This window comes from Mauremys mutica, chromosome 3 (genome assembly GCF_020497125.1).
Source record: "Mauremys mutica isolate MM-2020 ecotype Southern chromosome 3, ASM2049712v1, whole genome shotgun sequence".
Classification (NCBI taxonomy): domain Eukaryota; kingdom Metazoa; phylum Chordata; order Testudines; family Geoemydidae; genus Mauremys; species Mauremys mutica.
In genome coordinates, this window is record NC_059074.1 from 69,690,357 (window position 1) to 69,713,369 (window position 23,013).

The 23,013-nt window shown below is 41.0% G+C and overlaps 1 protein-coding gene across 3 annotated transcripts in view; it reads right to left on the reverse strand.

Moving 5' to 3' along the window:
- Positions 1-22,354, reverse strand: part of RRAGD (Ras related GTP binding D) — a 37,513-nt gene extending 15,159 nt beyond the window's left edge. Inside the window, exons 1-5 of one of the 3 annotated variants that reach the window (XM_045011424.1) lie at positions 21,949-22,354; positions 7,630-7,925; positions 6,934-7,133; positions 6,032-6,146; positions 146-288 (exon numbers count right to left, since the gene is read on the reverse strand). In XM_045011424.1, coding sequence (XP_044867359.1) covers positions 146-288; positions 6,032-6,146; positions 6,934-7,133; positions 7,630-7,925; positions 21,949-22,081 — 887 coding nt within the window. In that variant the 5' untranslated portion in view covers positions 22,082-22,354. Of the gene's footprint in view, positions 1-145; positions 289-6,031; positions 6,147-6,933; positions 7,134-7,629; positions 7,926-9,548; positions 10,051-21,948 lie in introns of those variants that run through there. The other 2 variants (XM_045011427.1, XM_045011425.1) reach the window with 2 other exon arrangements.
- Positions 22,355-23,013: the final 659 nt, after the last annotated feature.

Below are 23,013 nucleotides of genomic sequence, written 5' to 3' on the forward strand. Positions count from 1 at the left end.
AGTACAGTGTTACCTGTAAATTTGCAATGTTTCGAAGTCATTCCAATCTGTAGGACATTCAGTTTTTAGTTACCGTATAATATATTCTAGCCTAATAATGTGGCTAAAGAAGATTAACAAGCATGATTAACAACAATCTACTTACCCATAGATACAAGAAATATCGATAACAACATCTATCATATCACAGCAGAGCTCATAAGTTTGCATATCCACTGGAGTACTGTCCGTTGCAATATAAATTTTACTGACTACATCAAACAGAAATGCTTTCTCAATCCCAGAATTCTATAAACAAAGAAAAATATTATTTATTATTTAATATTATTTAATATTTAAAATAGTCTTTAAAGGTATATGTATAAGTCCATTTATGCTGCCTAATATGGGTCTGAACTGGTGCTACAGCAATTCCATAATCCCATCAGAAGTCTTGAAAACCTCTGATGAACAGTTTTTGTAGTTGAGACAAACTCAGTTAAATTTCACTCGGTACTGTTTTCTTTCAAAAGAACTATTTAATAAACATTTATAGATTAAAGTGACCTTCCTGCCACCTTTCTCCTATTTCCAGGAATTAAGGGATTTCAGCCCAGGGTATTGTTCAGCACAATAGCCCATAACATTTTGGGCAGCTTAATTTTAAAGGACCTCTAATTCATCCATCAACACAAAGGGAACTAATCCTGGGAACTCCCATCAGTAATAATAGGTGTCATGGGCTTGAATTTCTTTTATTTCAATGGGAAAACATACACCATAGATTGTTCTTAATAACACTCTCTAGTAATCAATTATTGAAATTTACAAACTATACGCTCTGGATCTCTTACAATTCCTCAAAACCCAAGAACAAAAATATAATATTTGATTGTCATAGATGACCGAAATGGCATCTGTACGATTTAAAAATAAAAAAAAAAATTTAAAAGGATTCATTTTCACACAAAAATTCCTCATGTACTTCAGCAGATGTCAAAATTCATTTAAAAATTCAGGTTTTACAAAAACTCAAGATTTTAATTTCAATGAAAATTATTATTTAATTCCCCTATTATTTTAGTCTCCTGCCGTGTTTGAAACTTAAATATTGTAAACATGAGTTGAATATGAAACTGAATAGTAAAGTTCTATAAACAAGAATGAAAATGACTAATCTATTTTGTATTTTCAAGTGTGAGAAATACAGAATAAAGAAAAATCATATAGATATATGTAAAATAGATTTTTAAAATCTTCAGAGTTTTATAATCTAAGAGGGCATAATCAACATAGTTAAGAAAATCTGACTTTTAGAAACATGCTTTTTCATATATCAGTATACCTATAGTGGAGAAAGGAGAGGGTGGATGAGAGAATTCAGAAGGAAAGAAGAAATTGCTCAGATAAAATTAGTGACAGGAAAAAAAAAAGAAAAGGGTACACAGAGAGAGAGAGAGAAAGAAGTCTGAAAATATGAAAAGAGAAGGATCAATATCATTATATAGTGTTACTTAGGTAAGGTATAGTAAAAAGTCAATACCCTAAAATATTCCAGTAATAATAATAGGAAGTGCATAGAATATCAGCATTATGTTACTTTTTAGGAAAGTGAGGGAAAAATGATTGAAATATCATTGTCTCAGTCTTGCCCTTATTGAAAACACTGCCAATACTCTAACAGACTTAGATGGGATTGTGCCTAATGTACCGTTTTGCTTTTGAGAAAGTGAATCAAGTTTGTTCTACCTCAAAAAAAAAATCAGCACTGAAGTTTCAGGGATGTGCACTTGTGATTGTAGTTTGGGCCCACTTCTAAATAAGGTTTCTCTTATTGTTTTCAGAGTACACACAACACTTCACAGACAAGAACATGCAACATAAAAATAGTTTCTAAATATATCAAAAAATGTAAACACAAATTAAAAGTAAACATATTAAACAAATTTGAGAGAGAGATAATACATAAGTAGGAAAAAGAAATGGAAGGAAGAGGTAATATCCAGCTGCACTGGATTTAAAAGGGGTGAAGCTAGGGTGAATCGATTTAAACTAAGGTGATTGAAACGACCAGTTTAAATCTATTGTACAGAAGCTTAATTTAAAAATCAATTTTAGCCTTTTTTATCTTTAAAGTTTCTTAAAAAAAACTTCACTTTCATCAGCAGGTGTCAGAGCCAACAACATGTAACTGTTTGATGTATTTTGAAGTGAAATATTCCCTATCCACCAAGCTAAATCTTTGGCTTGGTAACATGTACATCTCTTTATGCAGACATCTGGTTTAACAAAATTAATTCTTGTAAAAATGGAGAATATTTACTTTTAATTTTCATAGATATCAGATAAAATTTTGAAAAGTGCCTAAGTGGTGTAGGGGCCTAAATCCCATTGACTACCAATGAGATGTAGCCTCCCAAGTGCCTAGGGGTATATTTACACAGGAAAGAAAAACCTGAGGCTGGCTCGTGCCAGCCAACTCAGGTTTGCAAACTTCATGGGACTTGGGCTGCGGAGCTGTTTCATTGCTGTGTAGACATCTGTGCTCAGGCTGGAGCTCTCAGGCTCTGGGATTCTCCTACCTTGCAGAGTTCTACAGCCCAGGCTCCAACTTGAGCCCAGATGTCCACACAACAGTGAATCAGCTCCACGCAGCCCAAGCACTGCGAGCACGAGTTGGCTGGTACAGGACAGTCATGGGAGTCTAGCTGTGCTGCACACATACCCTACGTCACTTTTGGAGATTGGATTTAGGCGCTTGATAATTTTACTCATCTTATTAATCAGTATATAGTACATATATGTAGTATATGTAAGTTAGGTTGTGAGAATGAAACAAAACCACTGAACTTTGGCATGTTAGAAATTAATGCTTTATGTTTATGATTTTACATTCAACAAAGTATTTAGTGCTCTGCTTGAAAGTTAAAAAGACATTGCCAGTACATTCCTGTCACACGAAGGATTATGCTATTTAAAACATAGATATTGTTGTTACTTCCTCCCAAGTATTCAGAATGCCATACAACAGATCAAAAGCAAATACCTGCTCCCACTCCTTGTTCCACTGAATGGAAATTTGCCATTGACTTCAATGGCAGCAGACAAAGGATCTAAGCATTCACAAGTAATTTGGGACACAATCTTTAAAAAGTGTTCATTACTTAGATTGTAGTAAAATCTAAAACATGCTAAGTGTTTTCCATAAAGGAAAGACATACTCCATGCTCAAAAATGCCTACCAAGCACTATGCCCGGTAATAGTCCCATTGTCTTCAATAGGGTTACTCACATGGATTATGTCCAGTAGTGAGTGTTTGTAGTAACTGCCCCTTAGAATGCTCTGGGACTGAGATTTTCCCAAGAGTTTTCAATATAGCTGAGTAATTCATAATGAATAATTTCTCATTCATTTAGCCTCTTTCTGCTTGCTGAATATCTGCAAGCAAAAAATGAAAAACAAAACAAACAAATAACCATTTCCTCAGTAATCAAATATGTCTGGTACATTTATTTACTCTATGGATTGATTAAAGATATTCAATAGCTGAAATTCAAGCTGTGTTGCTTAATTTTGATTGGATAGCTAAGATGTATGATATTTATCTAATCAAGGAACAGAAACAAAGTGTGTGTCTATCCTCAAAGTGAAGGGGGTCAGGATTTGTCCCTAAATATATATGGAGTTTTAAGGAATATCGAAGTCATTCCACAGTCAGGCCTGTAACAGGTTTTCATCCAGCTGTATTTAGGATTTTTATTCAATAAGCTATCTAGTGTACAGGACACATACTGATTTCTAGTATTTTGCATTTTTTTGTTACATATTGATCCATTCCAACATATTAAACTGATTTTGAGCTGAACCTTTTAGATTGGATTTACAACAATCTATTTCAGTTTTTCAAGAGAGTGTCAGATTTAAACAACAACAAAATCCAATATGAACAACAAAAGCAAGCTTTACTTTTATTTTAATTCAACGGTTATTGATTTTTATCTCTCCTGGACCAAACAAATTCTATATCCTAGGGGACATTGATTAAAAATAAACGAAAACCAATCACCTGCTAAAAACAAAACCAAACAACAAACATCCCTATGACTGAGGCTCAAAAGGAAGGATTTGTATGTAGCAAAGGCCTACACAGTTAAGGACCAACAGTGCAAGTTTATTTTGGCTGCCTGTAAAGAGGTAGGTAGACCATAAAGACTACAGGACAGGCATATTATGATCATGATTGCAAATATGTTACTGCATTCTGAAAGAGTTCCCAGTGACAGGAAACTCTGCAACAATTGCTCCACCCCCAGAATCATTACAACAATAGATCACTATTGCTGTTGGAAGGTCTTAATGGGATAAATGAAAACATAACCTGTGCATATTGCTCAACTGAAAAAAACCACCCTTCATCTCCAACACATGGCTTCCTATGGAAAAAGCCTGATCAAAACTGGTATCAGGATTCTTAATCTTATTTATCATTTCTGACGTGAAGGAAGAACAAGCCTCTTAATATTGTTATCTGATTACCTCTACCCAGGAGTAAGAATTTGATTTTCCCAACACTGAAGATAAGACAGTTCTGAGCCATCACACTGACAGTGTTGTTCATATGTTGCAGAGCTTACTAGGTGCATAGGGCAAGAGATAGGCAGTTGTATGTCACTGATTTACTGATTATATTTACCCTGTGTTTACGAGTTGGACAAACCTCCTTGGCAAGATATACCCTGCGCAACATGGGAGATACAGTACAGATCCTTCAAGGACACCATTTTTCAAGGACTTGACAAAGAACTGTTTATCACTACCAATTGATTCCTGCATTCTAGACATGACTGAAAACACCTACAGGGCACCACCAGAACATCCCTCAGTCACTGAAGAAACTGCCTATGGTCAATCATCTCAAGAGGGGCAGAATGGTTCAGCACAAACCCTCTGCTAGTTCCAAAATGCACAGCTGATCCCAATATAAGATTATTTATGACCCTGAGTCTTAGCGACTGGCATGTTGTCAACACCAATGAAGGCTGTCACCCAAATGGGAACCTATCCAGGATACTGCTATATGGCTATCTGTCTTAAATTTTGTATAATGCTCAGCATGGTATTTTAGTACTGTTGTTCAAGTGCCTTTGGAACTGAACAACCACCACCTTTTCAATTACTTTCTATGATAATGGGAGATTGGGAATGGGTGTTAACTGACAAGCAGTCCAGTATCTCTGGCCGCAGTTTCACTAGTTCACTTAACTTCTCTGTCTCAGTTTTCTCACCCCACTCTGTCAAATTGTAAAGTCTTACCCACCCTACTAGTCTGCTGGAAGATCAGTTAATTATCATTTATTTATTCTCAAAGTTATGGACTAAGAACAAGTTCCAAACGCTGGAAGTTGAAGCTACACAAATTCAGATGAGACGTAAGACACAAATTTAACAGCAAATTTAACTAACTGTTGGAACAACTTACCAAGGACTGTGGTGGATTCACCATCACTGGCAATTTTTAAATCAAGACTGGATGTTTTTCTACAAAATATACACTGGTTCTAACAGGAATTAATCCAGGGAAGACCTCTGGCCTGTGTTATGCAGTCAGTGAGACTAGATGATCACAATGATCCCTTCTGGCCTTATAATTTATGAAAATGTCAAGTGATATTTAAAACCAAACAAACAGAAGCCATACCACACAGATCTAGGTCACATTCAAACCAATGTCTAAACAGATGAGGGATGACTGTCAGCTCACTCTATGCGCGATCTAACCTTGAAAAATAATTTGATGATCTCAAAATATTTTCAGTTTAGAAAAAAATGCAGCTACACTGTTCTGTACATCTTGCAATGATTTGGGCCCAAATCCTACATGAGGTAGAAACCCTAAATTCCAGCCGACTTCACTTTAAACTGAGCGTGCACAGCATCTCTCAAAAAGGCACGTAGCAGTTTTTAGGATTCACTTGTTACAGAATAAATCACAAGTTTTCTTGTATTCAATCAGTTCTATGCAAAAATCTAGAAAGTACACAAAATACTTACTGAGATAAAGATGTTAAGGAGGTTTTCCAGTGTTGGGAGCTGTGGAATCAGTTTCTGTACCACTTTGCTAAAGGCTTCAAATATAGAATGATCATATATACTTGTCAGATAAAAGCTGGAAAAAATGTCACCATATTTTCCTTTTAGCCATATAAAAGGAACATTCTGAATCTGTCATAATGAGCATGTAAAATATTTTGAAACACGAAGTACTTGAAATTATGCATTTTTCCCTTGTGATCAGAAGTTGCATAATGTTTCTAAAACACAGTTCTTCAACAAACTGAAGTCAATAATTAAAACAATTACATATATTTTCAGGGCTATATTTAATATGACAGTACACAATATGAATACATGAAACCATAGATACTGCAAAGCTATTCTATATATGGAATTTAATGATCTAGTTCCCACTTCAATATCCTCTGGAAAGCATTTTCTGTATACCGGGAGAGCAATACTACATAGCTTTTATGTATTGCTTTACATCTTGAAAATAGTAGGGATGAAATTAAAAATGAAAAGGTGCCATCAAAGTGATTAGCTACTCTATGAATTAGCATGTTTGTGAAGCACTATATCATTATGATGGCATTTTTTATTTCACAAGTCCCAAGAACCACATTGAAGTTTCTACTGTCCTGTAGCACCCAGTTTGTTGAAGTGCATTATTTCCAATTTTCTAAAATAATCTGCTCTTTCTACAGACTGAATAATTTACTCAAAGGCATTATCTTTTCCCTTAATAGTCATATCTAATAAATTCTTGTTGCCTGCTACGTCAATAAATTAGAAAGTGATAAACTGTCTATCAGATAGGCTGCTCTGGTTCTGGCTTTAGCATTAATAATGGCTTTTATCCTTTTCCAGAAGACTCTGTGCACAGTTGCTTCTCTCACCTGAGGTGAATTTTCTCCAATCCAGCATCTGCAAGGTCATCATTTGTCCTCTGGTGAATGTCTCTTTGGGTTTCAATCTTATGATCATCAGACAAGCCATCCACTTTATGAATAAAGATTTCAAAGTTGATGTCTGGATTCACTTTATAAGCTCTGGTCACAGTGAGATGCAACCTAGCCAAGGCCTCCATATAATCATCCTAATAATGGAAAAAATAAAACCCACAACCTTATGACAAACAGTTACAAGACAAAAGCTACATTTATAAGACACTTGCAGACACTTCTACAGTTCAAAATTCCTTTGTTTTAAACTTCTGTGATCATAAAGGCCTATACCTGCACAAAAGCCCAATTGCCATCACTAGCAAGTCCATGCAAGGAACCAGAGACTTTAAAGCAGACTAGTTATTTCTGCATTTAAAATAAAAACTAAAACTAGGTTTTGAACCTTTATTTGCAAAAAAGAGGTTAAAAAATCACCAACTCTGTCAACTTAATTGTAATTGGTGGTTATAGTCTTCAAAAGCACCTAAGTCCCATTAAAAGTCAATAGGACTTAGGCTCTAAGTCCCTTACGTGCTTTTGAAAATTTGACTGTCTCTGTGTTTGCATTCCATTTGCCTATAAATGGAGGAGAAAAATGACTAAGACAAACAGGTGGCCTGAATACCACCCTTATAACTTTCTCTTTACCTGAGAATCTATGACAAATATCAGTGCTCCAGTGCCTCTGAAAATCATCTCATAGTCAAACGTAGGGTCAAAGAAGTCAATTTGCCCAGGAAAGTCCCATATCTGAAAGTTAACAAAGGAGCTGTTGGAAACATCTTCTCTGCAGATCTTGTTAGTGCTCTCCAAGAAAAGGGTTTCATTTGGAGACATTTTGTGAAAGACAACTTTCTGAATGGAAGACTTCCCACTTCTTCTCAGTCCCATAAGTAGGATTCTTGGCTTAACTTCAGTACTGAAGGGGTCACTGAAATCCAGAACTGAATAAACCACACAATAAGAAGAATGATACACTCCAGCAGGGATAAATTACAGCAGTTGTATTTATATTAAATACTATATTATATGCACTTTAGATTTACTTACATTTTGCAGTGATAATTACACTACTTTATTTTACTTGCATTTACATCTGCATCTAGACTACAACTGCCAATCTCAGAAAGTGTAAAGAAAGATATTTAAATTAAAATTTCTTCCCCCTCCTAAACTACTGTTTGAGAACCTACTGCTTCTCATCTGAAAAAAAGATGAAGAGTGCTCAGGGCAAGATACCTGGGTATAGAGCTATTAGGTGGCATCAAACACACATGTCCACACAAAAACAAACTCTTCATGCCTCCCACGACCTAAAAACATCTAGGTCTAATCTCCATTATAATCAGATACATATTTTTGCAGCTGTGTTTTTGTGGAGTAATAGAAATAACCAGCATCCAGTTGGGAAATGTACACTTAAGGACCATCACTCCCTGCTGTCACTTCACTATTTATCTTACTGCTCACTGATGCCCGCCATGTAGCCAGGATGCTCAGCAGCCCTAGAATGAGAATTTGGTACATTACTATTGTATTACACTGTAATTGGCATCAGAACAGAGTTAATAGACCAGACCTATCAGTGCTGACAATTTTGGACCTCATATTGCAAATCATCATGTGCAGAACTCCCACTGAAGAAATCACAGTTCTGTATGCTGTGCATTTGCAGGATTGACGCTTCAATGAACATTTTTAAATGATGTACAGTAGGGCATGAGAGGGAATCATATGTGTGTTGCAAGTCCCCAGCAGGGACTTATTTTTCCACGGTATAAATTGATAACATGCTTTGCAGTGAGTGGAATGACAAAAAGAGGGTTTTAAAACGTACCTCTTTGTTGATATAATGGCAGAAGCATAATCACTTTTCATTTCTCCCCAGCTTGAAGCCTTACAGCCACAGCAAGATCACCATTTTTTTACAGTAAGTCTGCAACCCAGCAACCTTTCAGACTCTCACTCTACCTGCATCAGCTGCTTTGGAGTTCAGGATCTTAAGAATAGATACTCCTTTTGGCCTTGACACTGCAACCCCACAACTCTGTTCAAATTACTTTTGCTAAGATACTCTACCTGGCTTGTCACTCTAACTACGTTACTCCCCTCTTTGAGTCCCTCCATTGGCTCTCCCTCCTCCACTGCAACAAATACTTTACAAACTTTTCCTTGATTTTTTTATGGCCTGTCTTAATTTAGATCTACCTAATTAACTGTTCTATTATGAGGTAAACCCCTACCTCTGCTCTGCCAAATATGCCAGTCTTCATCACCTGCTTATCTGCTTCCCTTCACACTTTCTCTTATGCTTACCTATACACAAGGGAAAGATTCCTTTTCAAAATCCATATAGCTACCTCCTTATTCTCCTTCAGATCTTTCCTAAAAAGGCACCTCTACGACAATGCCTACAAGTCACTGCTGACTGAAAATGGTTCAGTAGGTAGCAGGTTGCTATTACTGCTGATTAGCTGTGTGAACAGTTCAAAGGTGTAATAACATGATGAAACATGCTTCTGTTACTGTTACCTCATCCACCCATCCTGATTGCTTATTTTACACACCTGTTATACCATGTTTTTAGATAATAAACTGTTTTGGGGCACGTGCCTCTTTTCACTCAGACTTAATACACACTGTGATCTATCACCTCAGGTATATGTGCATGAGGCGGCGACCAGAGAGCCTCTCACAAACTGTAAAAGAATCAGAGATAATAAAATTATCAGGTAGTTTTTGGCGTGGAAGAGTTATTGTCCATAGCTCTAGCCTAAAAGTCTTCATTCTTATAACACCTGCCACTGCAGCTCAAACTAAAAAACAAACCAAGATAGTTTTCTATTGCACTCTCATTTTATGACTCAGTCTTTCCATCCACAATTGTGATGCACAGTAACTATCAAATAAATGTTAGAAGCATCTTTCTTTTTGGACTAATGCTTTGTTTTAAACAATTTGCTTCTTTCTTATTTGGTTTTATTTTTTTTAAAAAACTGACAGTATTCTCTCACATGCAATCCAGCTTTGAAAACTTGCATATGATGTATGTATCTGTGCATAGGTGCAGGCATGTTATCTGTTAATAGCCATAGCATTCAAAAACACCACCAGAGACAGATTGTCACAGTACTGATGTAGGTAGAAAAAAGATGATCCCGTTAGTAATGCAAAGAGAGAGGGATTACCAGGCTACAGTTAAGCCTCCATTTATGTCATTTTGATTCAAGAGGGATAATTTTGTGGATCTTGACACAGACTCAGAAAGCACTTGCCTAGTGATCTTCCTTGCATTTCTATGCAAAAGAATTAAGAACAGCATCAACAATGTGATTCTAATATCACTGTCCTTTTATTGTCTAATTGAACTTGAAATACTTTTAAAATGTTTTTTAAAATAATCTAAATTTCTCTTTATCCAATAGCAAGGATTATTGTTGGTTATCCAGACAGTTACTGGCTTTATCCAGTTTGTGGGAGGAGGAGGTGTGGAGGAGAGTATATTTAGTATTAGGGTAGTACTTTTTGTTGCTGACTCAGTTCGCTAGAGTTACATACCATCCTATGCAGGACTGTAACCCTCTAAAGAAAATACATGCCACAGGTGCTTCAGGAGGTGAAGGTGGCAACAGTCTTCCTTCTAGGTCAGTACTGAACCAAAGCCTCAGCACAGCGTTGAGGCTCTCATTGGGCTCTTGGAAGTTCCATCTCCAACAGAAGAGATGTTACTGTGTGCTATTGGACAGCTTGTATTAAACTCCAGATGTGGTTGCTTTTCATCAGAGGTGAAATTTAGAGGAATAAACTATTCCAGCATGAGGGACATAACAATTTAACTTTTTCAGTAAATTACGCAGGTAACCAAAATAGTTAAATTGATAAAAATCTTTAGATGAGGCTTACGAGTTTTTAAAATGTTTTGAGACCTTAGGCTGAAACGTGGTACTGGATATAATTACGAAGTACTTTCATACACTTCTGCAACATTTCATCTGTACCATAAAGCACATACAGGAAAGAGACACATGAACACAGCATACATGAAGGATCAAGATAGCAGCAGCCAGTGGTCTGCCTCAGAGAACAAATGTTGCAGCAGACTAACAATGCTGACAACAACTAAACACCTTAACCAGAAAAGACCAGGAACTCTCACATCCATCATGAAAGACATACTGTTAGTTCACTGTTGGCGTAGTGTACAGATACAGTAACTCCTCACTTAAAGTCGTTCTGGTTAACATTGTTTCATTGTTACGTTGCCGATCAATTAGAGAACATGCTCATTTAATGTTGTGTAATGCTCCCTGTAGCAGGGTGGACCCTGCTCCTGCCCTGAGGGGTTTAAAAGCCGCCTGGCAGGGCTGGAGCGCTGTGGCTGCTCTAGGCTGGGCTGACTGGGGAAGTGGCTGCAGCTGGGGCCACGCCCCAAACTGAGCCAAGGGCCTTATAAGAAGGCCAGGGAAGCTAGAAGCCAAGACAGTCTTTCTCTGCCTAAAGAGGAAGAAGGGCTTGGCTGCAGGGGCTATAGGCAAGGTACCTAGGGTGAAGCAGGGCTGGGGAAAGGCTGAGGAGCTGGGGAGCTCCAGCCTAGAAAGCCCCAGGCTGCGGCCTAGCAAAGGGCCAACTGGTACTGGGGGTTGCAGAGGGCAGCCCTGGGGTAGGCCAAAGCAGCAGGTCCAAACCCTCGCCAGTGATGAGTAGGCTGATACTGCAGTCTGCCCCAGAGTGTGGGGCTAGACAATGACTGGCAGTAGCCAATACTGAGGCAAGGTAGGGATAGAGGGTGGGGGTTCCCTGAGACAAAAGGGGAAGCCCAGTGCGAAAAGAGGTTACTGCCAGGGGGCAGCACCCCAGAGAAAAGAGGCACTGGGTCCAGGGAGGGACACGGGGGCCTGAAGACAGGTGGATCACCAGCCTGCAGAGGGTGCTCCAAACACTGGACTGAGCTAATTCCCAGAAGCACCAGCAGGAGGCGCCGCAGGGGTGAGTCCGACCCGTTACACTCCCTTATAACGTTGTTTGGCAGCCGCCTGCTTTGTCCACTGCTTGCAGAAAGAGCAGCCCATTGTAGCTAGCTGCTGTGGGCTTGGAACCAGGGTGGACTGGCAGCCCCCCTATCAGCTCCCTGCTCCCCTAAGTTCCCTGTGTGGCAGCCGCCCAGCAGGCTATCAATTGCCAGCAGTTCTGCTGTCCCTCCTCCCACTGCCACGTGCTGCTCCTGCCCTCTGCCTTGGAGCTGCTCCTAGGAGCTTCCTGCTTGCTATGTGGGAGGGGGTGGGGGGGGAAGAGGGGGACTAATATCAGGGTGTCCCCTTCCCCCCTGCTTCTGCCCCTCCTCTTACCCCAACTCCATAGAGCAGGGGTGGGACACAACAGGGCTCAGGACAGAGGGAGCTTGCTAGCAGCAGCTGCTGTCTCAACTTGCGGATCTACTTAAAAAGGCAATGTACTTAGAGTGGGATCAGCGTACTTAAAGGGGCAATGCGCATCTCTCTCTCTCACACACACAGGGTGTGTGTCTCTGTCTGCCATGCTGTCTCCCCTCCCTCCATTTGTGCTGCCTTGTAGAGTGTGAAGCTACATTAACAACAATGAGTTAACCCTTGAGGGCTCAGTCGAGTGCTTGTCCATCATTTAGCGGTAAGGCATTCCCTGGAAAATATCCCATCCTCTGACTTCACCGTCTCAACCAAGCTTCACAATCATCATTGCTGTGTACAGTATTAAACTGTTTGTTTAAAACTTATACTGTGTATATATAAAATGTGACTTTAAGTGAAACAATGTTAAGCGAATCCAATTTCCCCATAAGAAGTAATGTAAATGGGGGGTTAGGTTCCAGGGAAATTTTTTTCACCAGACAAAAGACTATATTATATATTGTATATATTATACATTGTATATATTGTATATGTTATATATTGTTTGTTTAAAACTTATATTGTGTGTGTGTATATATATAAATACACAGTACAAGTTTTAAACAAACTATATATATACACAGTATTAGTTTTATTTATATATATATATATATATATATATATATACACACACACAGTATAAGTTTTAAACAAACAAATAATATATAATATATATATAATACAGTCTTTTGTCTGGTGAAAAAAAATTCCCTGGAACCTACTTTACATTAATTCTTATGGGGAAATTGGATTCGCTTAACATCGTTTTGCTTAAAGTAGCATTTTTCAGGAACGTAACTACAACATTAAGCGATGAGTTACTGTATATTATAGCAGCAAAGAGATTTTCTTCACGTATTGTGTGTGTAACAATCACTGGTCTTCCGTCACTCCTGTGGAAACATCTTTTGGATCAAAAACCAAAAAATGATACTTTTTAGACAAATGACCAACCTTCATGAAAAGGTACCAAAATTCAAAATGAATGACTTCAGGAATGGCAAATGAAGGATTTGATCCTGCAAGTTCTTGACTGCTGATGAGGACAATATATTTTCCTTCAGCAGAAACAGTTATTGGGGAAGGGAGACCTGCAAGATATCTGGAGGTTTGAGATTTCTTTTCAGAAAAGATGTCCTGGACTGTACGAATCTGAGATCCAGTCACAGTATTGATTCCCCAATAAACATTTTACAACTAATGACCTGTCATAATTTATAATTGACTTAATTCAGGGAAGCACTCTAAGTGAATCTGGTAAGGAAAATTATCTCAGTGACTGGCATACTTGAATGTCATCTTCTGATCACCAAGCATTTAGTATGTAATCAGAGATGGGACTGAATCCAAAACTCTGGATCCAGAGTCAAACTCTCAGGATCTGAAATTCAAACTCAGTTCCAATTTCTAAAGAAAAATTAATGAGCTGAACTAACTCCCCCAAACTCAACCATCTCCCAGCTTTGGAAGGTTTGAAATCCAGAAAGAAATGTTGTAGCTCACGCCCATCTCTATAAAGCACTGTATGTGATAGTTATGTATGACATGATAAAAGATTCTAGGGTAGTCATCTAATGTACCCTTATTGCTACAGAAGTGTATGTATTCAAAGTGAAATACTATTAAAGTTAAATAAGTACAGGCACCTCTTGATGACTAATGTTATATAAATTGACGTTTTGTTTGCAAGACGGAAAAATTCATGCCAGTACAGGGAGACTTGCACAAGAACCTAAGAGGGGCTGAAGTAGTATAGATTCTCTGCACTGGGGTGAATTTCGCCTATAAAGTGTAAGCAATGTGTTGTCATCGAGCCTATATGTTCTTCCAAAAATTGGGTATGCTAGTTGAAGTACACATGCTTGGGGTGTGCACATCAGGCATGTAAAAAAATGTAGTACATACCCTGTTATGTGTCTTGTGTTAATTACTCAAGTGTTATTCCAGGGGAACTAATATCTTGTCTGTATTGGTACAGAGCATCACATTGGCACCACCTACTGGCTCAAGAGCAGCTGGACTAGGCAGCCACTGATTGAGACATAGTGTTATCAGAATGGTTGAGGTTAAGTGCAAATGATGCTGTAACTCCTGGATCCCATGATTTTTAGATAATTTTAAAAGGCCTGTAATTGTACCACCTTGTACTATGAACCCATTAGATACCACAAGTTAAACAGTGTCAGGTTGGATAATACATGGATGAAAGCCCTCCAAGTAAAACATAGTTGCTGCAGAAAGTGGTGTTGGCAATTCAGAGTGGAGGGAGAAGGGAGGGACCCCATTCTTCTTCATGAATAACAAACCACTGCCCTAGCATGGTATTGTGATAATTCCATTGCTGGAGGTATGGTCTTGTGGACAAAACAAACCAAAGTTCTGGGACTTCATAGTTTGTTTTTTCCTAGAAAAGAAAAAAAAAAGGTGTTTGAAAGTTTCCCACTGCTCCAAAATGTACAGTACAGTCGCATCAATGTGTATGTACATGTCTTTATATAGGGTATGCCTACTCTGCAATTAGATATCTGCAGCTGGCCCAGGCCCCATGACTCAGGCTCGCAGGGCTGGGGACTAAGGGGCTGTTTAATTGTGGTGAAGACATTCAGGCTTGGGCTGCAGCCCAAGCTCTGAGAACCTCCCACATCGCAGTGGCCCACAGCCCGGCTCCAGTTCAAGCCTGAACATCTACACTGCAGTTAAACAGCCCACAAGCCACCTGACACAGGCCAGTGTGGGTTTTTTAATTACGGTGTAGTTATACCTCTATCGGGAAATTTGCTAACTGTCTTGGCCAACTCAAGATCATAAGTGAAAATCTGTTTGATTTATTTAATAAAAAACACTTTGAATGAAAGACTCTCTTTTGCGTTCCTTCTAGTCTGTGCTTTTTTGCATGTTTCAAAGAATAAAAAAAATTATATTGTCCAAAACCAGTTATTCTTAATGACCTGAATTTTTAAATGAATTGTCATATTAGGTAAACTTTGCCAAACTGCTACACTTTTTCTGGAATCCTAATTTAAAGACTGCTTAATGTTAAAACTATACTTAAAAACAATTGATGTGAATTCTATTGCTTTAGGACTGAAAATTATCTTTCTTATTTTTCAAGTTTCAGAGATGGAGACAGATAAATTATATTTTCAGACCTATGATGAGATGGCAGAATTGCTAGAGCATTTTCCTTTGAGAAGATTGGAAATTACCTTATATGTAGAGGAATGGGAAGATACATTGTCCGCCCACATTCTTTTATTGCGTGCATGACAAGGCCCTCCCCAGCTTGCCACAGAAATGCCTGTAGATACGTCGCTACAACTTTCCAGACTAGGTTCTGAATTGTAGTTATAATATGACAAACACTAATCTACACATTTCACTTACTCTGGAAGTGGGAAAAAATCTATTCTTCCCTTTACAGAATAAAATTAGTATAATTATTGATATTTCTTACTTAAAAGGCTAACATTTATAAAATTGAGGTTTACACATAGCACAAATCCTAAAGATGTCAACAGTTTCCACTGGAGGGCAGCATGATCCTTTATCTTAATTTTTATCTGCAACCATGAAAATCCAGATTGCAGAAGTCATGCTAGTTAAATTATGTGCCCTTTGGAAGTATTCACAAATCAAGTTTTGTGCAAAACAACCTATCCAGAAGCACTTTCCTATACAGTGGAGATGCCTTTAAGCCATGACAGACTTCAGATATCAACAGCAGTTTTGCGCATATTTATACAGTGCCACTGGCATACACACTGCGTTACAAAGAAAAAGCAAGACAAAAGCCTTGCTCAGAGAGTTTATACCGTAATCATTGAGAGCAATATGTAGTCTTTACTGTGTTCTACTAGTGAGGGTCGTACATAGCATACACCATATTAGCTTCCTCACATTACTGGAGATGCTAACTGATAAGTTTCTTTCAAATAGTCCTCTTTTAGGGTACGTCCATACTTACCGCCGGGTCGACGGGTAGCGTTCGACTTCTCGGAGTTTGAACTATCGCGTCTAATCTAGACGAGATAGTTCGAACTCTGAACGCGCTCCCGTCAACTCCGGAACTCCACCACCAAGAACGGCGGTGGCAGAGTCGACGGGGGAGCCGCGGACTTCGATCCCGCGGCGTCTGGACAGGTAAGAAGTGCGAACTAAGGTAGTTCGACTTCAGCTACGCTATTCGCGTAGCTGAAGTCGCGTACCTTAGTTCGACCCCCCCCACCCTAGTGTAGACTAGGCCTTAGTCTCTATCCTGTGTCCCACCCCAATAGTGGGAGACAATTACAATATATCCCTTGCGTATTTCACAGTAGCCAGCATTGCAAGAGATTTACGTGCAAGATGCGCTAAAGATTCATATGTCCCTTCATGCTTCAACCATCATTCCAGAGGATATGTGTCCTGTCCATACTGATGATGGGTTCTGCTTGATAACGACCAAGAGCAGTGCAGGCCAATGCATGTTCATTTTCATCATCTGAGTCAGATATCAGCAACAGAAGGTTGATTTTCTTTTCTTGGTGATTCAGGTTCTGTAGTTTCCTCATTGGAGTATTGCTCTTTAAGACTTGTGAAAGAATGCTCCACACCCGGTCCCTCTCAGATTTTGGAAGGCACTTCAGATTCTTAAATCTTGGGTCAAATGCTGTAGCTATCTTAGGAAATCTCACATTGGCACCTTCTTTACGTTTTGTCAAATCTGCAGAGAAAATGTTCTTAAAATGAACAACATGTGCTGGGTCATCACCCGAGACTACTATAACATGAAATATACGGCAGAATGCGGGTAAACCACAGAGCAGGAGACATACAATTCTCCTCCAAGGAGTTCAATCACAAATTTGATTAACGCATTTTTTTTTAAACAAGTATCATCAGCATGGAAGCATGTCCTCTAGAATGGTGGCCAAAGCATGAAGGGGCATATGAATGTTTGGCATATCTGGCATGTAAATACATTGCAATACCGGCTACAAAAGTGCCATGTGAACATCTGTTCTCACTTTCAGGTGACACTGTAAATAAGAAGCAGGCAGCATTAACTCCTGTAAATGTAAACAAACTTTTTTCTCCTAGTGATTGGCTGAACAAGAAGTAGCACTGAGTGGACTTGAAGACTCTAAAGTTTTACATTGTTTTGTTTTTGAGTGCAGTTATGTAACAAAAAATCTACTTTTGTAGGTTGATCTTTCACAATAAAGAGACTGCAATACAGTACTTGTATGAGGTAAACTGAAATACTATTTCTTTTATCATTTTTACAGTGTAAATATTTGTAATACAAATAATATAAAGTGAGCACAGTACACTTTGTATTCTGTGTTGTAACTGAAATCAAAGTATTCAAAAATGTAGAAAAACATCAAAAATATTTAATAAATTTCAATTGGTACTCTATTGTTTAACAGTGTGACTAAAACTGATTAATTGTGATTTTTTTAATTATGGTTAATTTTTTGAGTTAATCACATGAATTAACTGTGATTAATCGACAACCCTAGTTCATACATACTAGAAGTGGGGGTGGGATGATGTTCTTGTGGCTAAAGAACTGAGAATCAGAAGATCTGGGTTCTGTTCGGCCACAGACCCACCAGATCTGGCATTCTACCCCTGTATAACTTTGGGCCAGTCATGTAGGTGCTTTGTAGTACGATTTCCCAACTGCAAATGAGAAGATTTTTTATTACATACATCTCAAGTGGGTTGTGAGGCTTTACAAAATTAAGTGCTTTGAGGTCTTTGAATGGAAGAACAAAGAATGATTATATGTGGAAAGCTGGAAGATTGCTGTGTTTTATGCACTAACATTTTCCAGTGTTCAGCCAAAGGGCAAGTAACTACTAGTCTTGGGAGGTGATCCACAGTACGTTCAGAAACTCCCTGTGCACGTACAATCATAACCCCTATGTGGATATGGTGGGGTACAGCGACAAAGCAAACTAAACTTTTTCCAAAAGTTATTAATCTGCCATATATTGATCTTCCTCCACTCCTCTTTCATGGGAAGGAGGGATCCGTGACTCTGATCTTTGCAGAGTTTGCTCCCTGGGTCCTGGAGAATGGTACGGGTAAGCCAAGGGAAAGAGAAAGATCTTTCCCTCCAGCCCAATGGAAGTTAAGTAAAGGAGATAACACAGCTCCAGGCTCCCTCTATAGAGACTATGCCCTCTGCATGCCTCAGAAACAACAGGCAGGCCAGATCCACTGGATTTCCAAGAGAGCTGTTGGTGGCCAGAGCCTGCATGGAGGCATAGAGTCTCTATGAATTGCCCTACCCACCTGTGGATTCCAGAGAGCCATCCAGTTTAGAAGAGGGTCTCATGGTTCATTCAAGGAAAAAAGGGTACCCTGAAGGAACAACAGAGGATCAATTCCATAAGGAGATCCTCATGGAGATTTCCTCCCTCAGTGCTTTTGCCTCCTTCAGATGTTTCTGGGACACAGCTGTTTGCATCAGTTAAATATAATATTACTATGCTACTACGAAAAAAAATGTTTTCTAGAGGGGTTTTTTTTTTAAACTGCTGCAGTGACAGCCAGGGTCTACTGAGAAATAATCACCATTCTCTTCTCAGTAAGGTCTTTTGGATTACTTGTCTACAGCAAATCTTAAACTACACAAATTTGGTTATTTAAAAATAAACAGGCTATTGATTAGAAAACAAAAAAATTATAACTAATTTATATCGATCTTTGCAGACACCTTTCCTAACAAAAGTGTTCATATATGACGTGTTGGGAAAAAGATGTGGCTAGACAAATTACTCCAGAGGAATTAGGTTTGATTTGTCGAAGAGGACCAGCAACCTCCATCTGTAGCACAACAAAAGAAAATTTCTTTAAGATACTGTTTCAATGGTACTTCACACCAGTCAGGTTAAAAACAGAGAGGGACTATATGAAGATAAATGTTGAGAAACTGTGGTGAAAGATGAGATTGTATGCAGGACATGTCCAGTCATTAGAGAGCATTGGGATGCAATCTGTAGCCACATATCACAAACTATTGGATATTTATTATCAAATGATCCTTTGGTAATCATTCTGGGACTTTCTAGTGAAATGGTCACACAAAAGAAATAAAGAATTAATCTCTCATCTGCTAGTAGCTGCTAGGTTATTGGTAGCATCTCATTGTAAAAAGAAAAATAGTTCAACTATGGAGGAATGCTTCAAAAAATATGGAAGACTGTGGTTATGGAAAAATTAACACACAAATTATGTACCCAGCAAAACAGACAGAGGACAGATAGATACTTAGCTGTTTGCATTTTATTCAATATTCAGACATAGTACATTCACCTGCAAAAACACCAGTACACCTGTCCAATTTTTTTGAATATTGATATTTGATAGACATACCTGGTCTGTTAAATGTGTATACAGAGATTTCACTCGATATAATAAAAATCACTAGAAATGACGTGTTATAATGTTCATTCTGTAATATGGTAATACCCTGTTAAACAGAAAGATTGGATGAATATAGTCCTGTATAATATCTCTTTAAACGAAAGCTAACTGTTGTAATGAATTATTTTGTTTCTGATATTTACATGGCAAGGATTTGTAAACTTGTTAAAACTTCCTAAATAAATAAGTAGTTTGAAAAAATAATCACACTAACACAGAAAATCCCTTATGCAGATTTTTTAAGTGGTTTTAAAAGCAACAATACCTATTACACCATATCAGTCTGTATATCAATGAATATTTGGCTTTGTATTATGTATTTAAAATGCAACCCCCTGAAATATTCAATATTCTCCAAGCACCTTTTGTAAAATGTAACAGTGTTTCAAGGGAAAAACAGTGCACATTCTAAGTGAAAGCAACAGGCCTGGCCTACCTATTTTGTAATGTATTTCCCAACAAACATTTGTTTTGTAGCATCACTGTTGCCTCCACATGCACTGATGGATAAAGCAAATGGCAATGCAGGCACCCACAGCAACACATATATGTATACGGTCACACATACATTTAAGCAGAGCCTGGAAATCTGGGGACTGACATTCACAGCTGCAGAGCAGCCTTGGACACAGAGTTCTTTGCTTGCTGCTGCCTTTTATAACCTGACATCTGTCCTCCCCGCCTCTTGGCGCTTTAAAGAAACATCACCAGGCCATGTCCATTCATATTATACATGGAAAACTTTCACAGAAGAAGACATGGTAAGTACTAGATGGAGATGTTTTTCTGTTTGAATGTCTCCTGTTCCCATTCCCCAACATATAACCAGTGCTGCTCTCCTCCCCACATCAGAACACTGAGTCCCCATGTCCTTCCATCCATTCCTGTTCATACTTCCTAATATATCCTTATTCCTCATACATTCCCTTCACCATACAGCTACCTTGTTCTCCCTTCCTGCCTCCTATCCCATAACACAGCCAACTTTGACATGATCACACTTGCTTACTCTCCCTCCCCCCACAATACAGTGATCACTGCCCTACCTCCCTACTCAGTATCCCTTACCCTCCGAAAACAGACCCTATCCCCATCCTATACCCCCCATCACCAAATCCTGTTCCATTCCATACCCACACAGCCAACCCCTTCCTTTATCTCATCCTCAGGGCCAGCCCCTCCCCCTGTTCCCAAAGAGCCAGCCTCTTCTCCCACCCCCACCACTCAGCCTCTGCCTTGCCCCATTCCCACATTGCCTTCCCCTCCCCACAGAGCCAGTCCAGCCCCAGCCCCCTCTCCAGTCAGTCCATACCTTTATCCTATCCCCCCATTCAGAGCCAGCTCCTCCCCATTCCCAGAAAACCAGCCCTTGCCCTGCCCTATTCCCTGTTCCCCTACACCCAGACCCAGTCCCCCATTGCCATAGTGCCTTCCCCTGCACCCTACCGAGAGAGCCAGTCAACCCCAGCCCCTGCCCCCCATAGCCAGCCCATCTTGCCCCATCCCACCATACCCACGGTGACAGTGCCTTCCCACCGTACTCAACCAGCCCCTGCCTTGCCCCATCCCCCACACCCACAGTGCCAGCCTCCTTCCCACCCCACACAGCCAGCTCCTGCCTTGCCCCATCCCCCAGTGCCAGCCCCTTCCCACCCCACACAGACAGCCCCTGCCTTACCCCATCCCCCCACACCCACAGTGCCAGCCCCTTCCCAACCCACACAACCAGCTCCTGCCTTGCTCCATCCTCCCACACCCACAGTGCCAGCCTCCTTCCCACCCCACACAGCCAGCTCCTGCCTTGCTCCATCCCCCCACACCCACAGTGCCAGCCCCTTCCCACCCCACACAGCCAGTTCCTGCTTTGCCCCATCCCCCTCAGTGCCAGCCTCCTTCCCACCCCACACAGCCAGCCCCTGCCTTACCCCATCCTCCCACACCCACGGTGCCAGCCCCTTCCCACCCCACACAGCCAGCTCCTGCTTTGCCCCATCCCCCACAGTGCCAGTCTCCTTCCCACCCCACAGAACCAGCCCCTGCCCCCACACCCAGCACCGGGTCCGCTCTCGGCCCCGCAGGCATGGCGCGGTGGCGGCGCTGCCCCCTGGCACGGCGGGACACTCACACGCTTCGTCGGCGCCGGTCTCCGGGTCTCCATCCGAGAAGGACTCGGCCCTATCCCCGTAGTCCGCGAGCCCAACAAGCTCATCTTCCTCCTCCTCCTCCTCCTCCTGCGGCTTCCTCGGCACCTGGCTCATCGCGGCTGTCGCGGGAGGTTCCGATTCGGTCCCTTCCCCGCGGGTCTTGGGCCGGGCGGTGCTTGGACCGGAGCAGCCAGCCAGAGCCCCGCGTCCTCCCAGAGGAGCGAGCGAGAGAGACTGCGTGACCCGAGTCACCTGACACAGCCGGGCGGTCACTCACTCACACAGGCACCGCCGCCACGCTCTGCACACGCAAGGCAGGGGCGTGCACCCTGCCCCGGCACACGGCTCCGCCAGGGCAGTGCCACACCGAGCTGTGCCCCAGGCAGTCACACCCACAGCCTCCCCCTGTCACTCACAGACAGGCACTGCCACACCGAGCTGTGCCCCAGGCAGTCACACCCACAGCCTCCCCCTGTCACTCACAGACAGGCACTGCCACTCCGAGCTGTGCCCCAGCCAGTCACACCCACAGCCTCCCCCTGTCACTCACAGACAGGCACTGCCACACCGAGCTGTGCCCCAGGCAGTCACACCCACAGCCTCCCCCTGTCACTCACAGACAGGCACTGCCACTCCGAGCTGTGCCCCAGCCAGTCACACCCACAGCCTCCCCCTGTCACTCACAGACAGGCACTGCCACACCGAGCTGTGCCCCAGGCAGTCACACCCACAGCCTCCCCCTGTCACTCACAGACAGGCACTGCCACACCGAGCTGTGCCCCAGGCAGTCACACCCACAGCCTCCCCCTGTCACTCACAGACAGGCACTGCCACTCCGAGCTGTGCCCCAGGCAGTCACACCCACAGCCTCCCCCTGTCACTCACAGACAGGCACTGCCACACCGAGCTGTGCCCCAGGCAGTCACACCCACAGCCTCCCCCTGTCACTCACAGTCAGGCACTGCCACACCGAGCTGTGCCCAACGCAGTCACACCCACAGCCTCCCCCTGTCACTCACAGACAGGCACTGCCACACCAAGCTGTG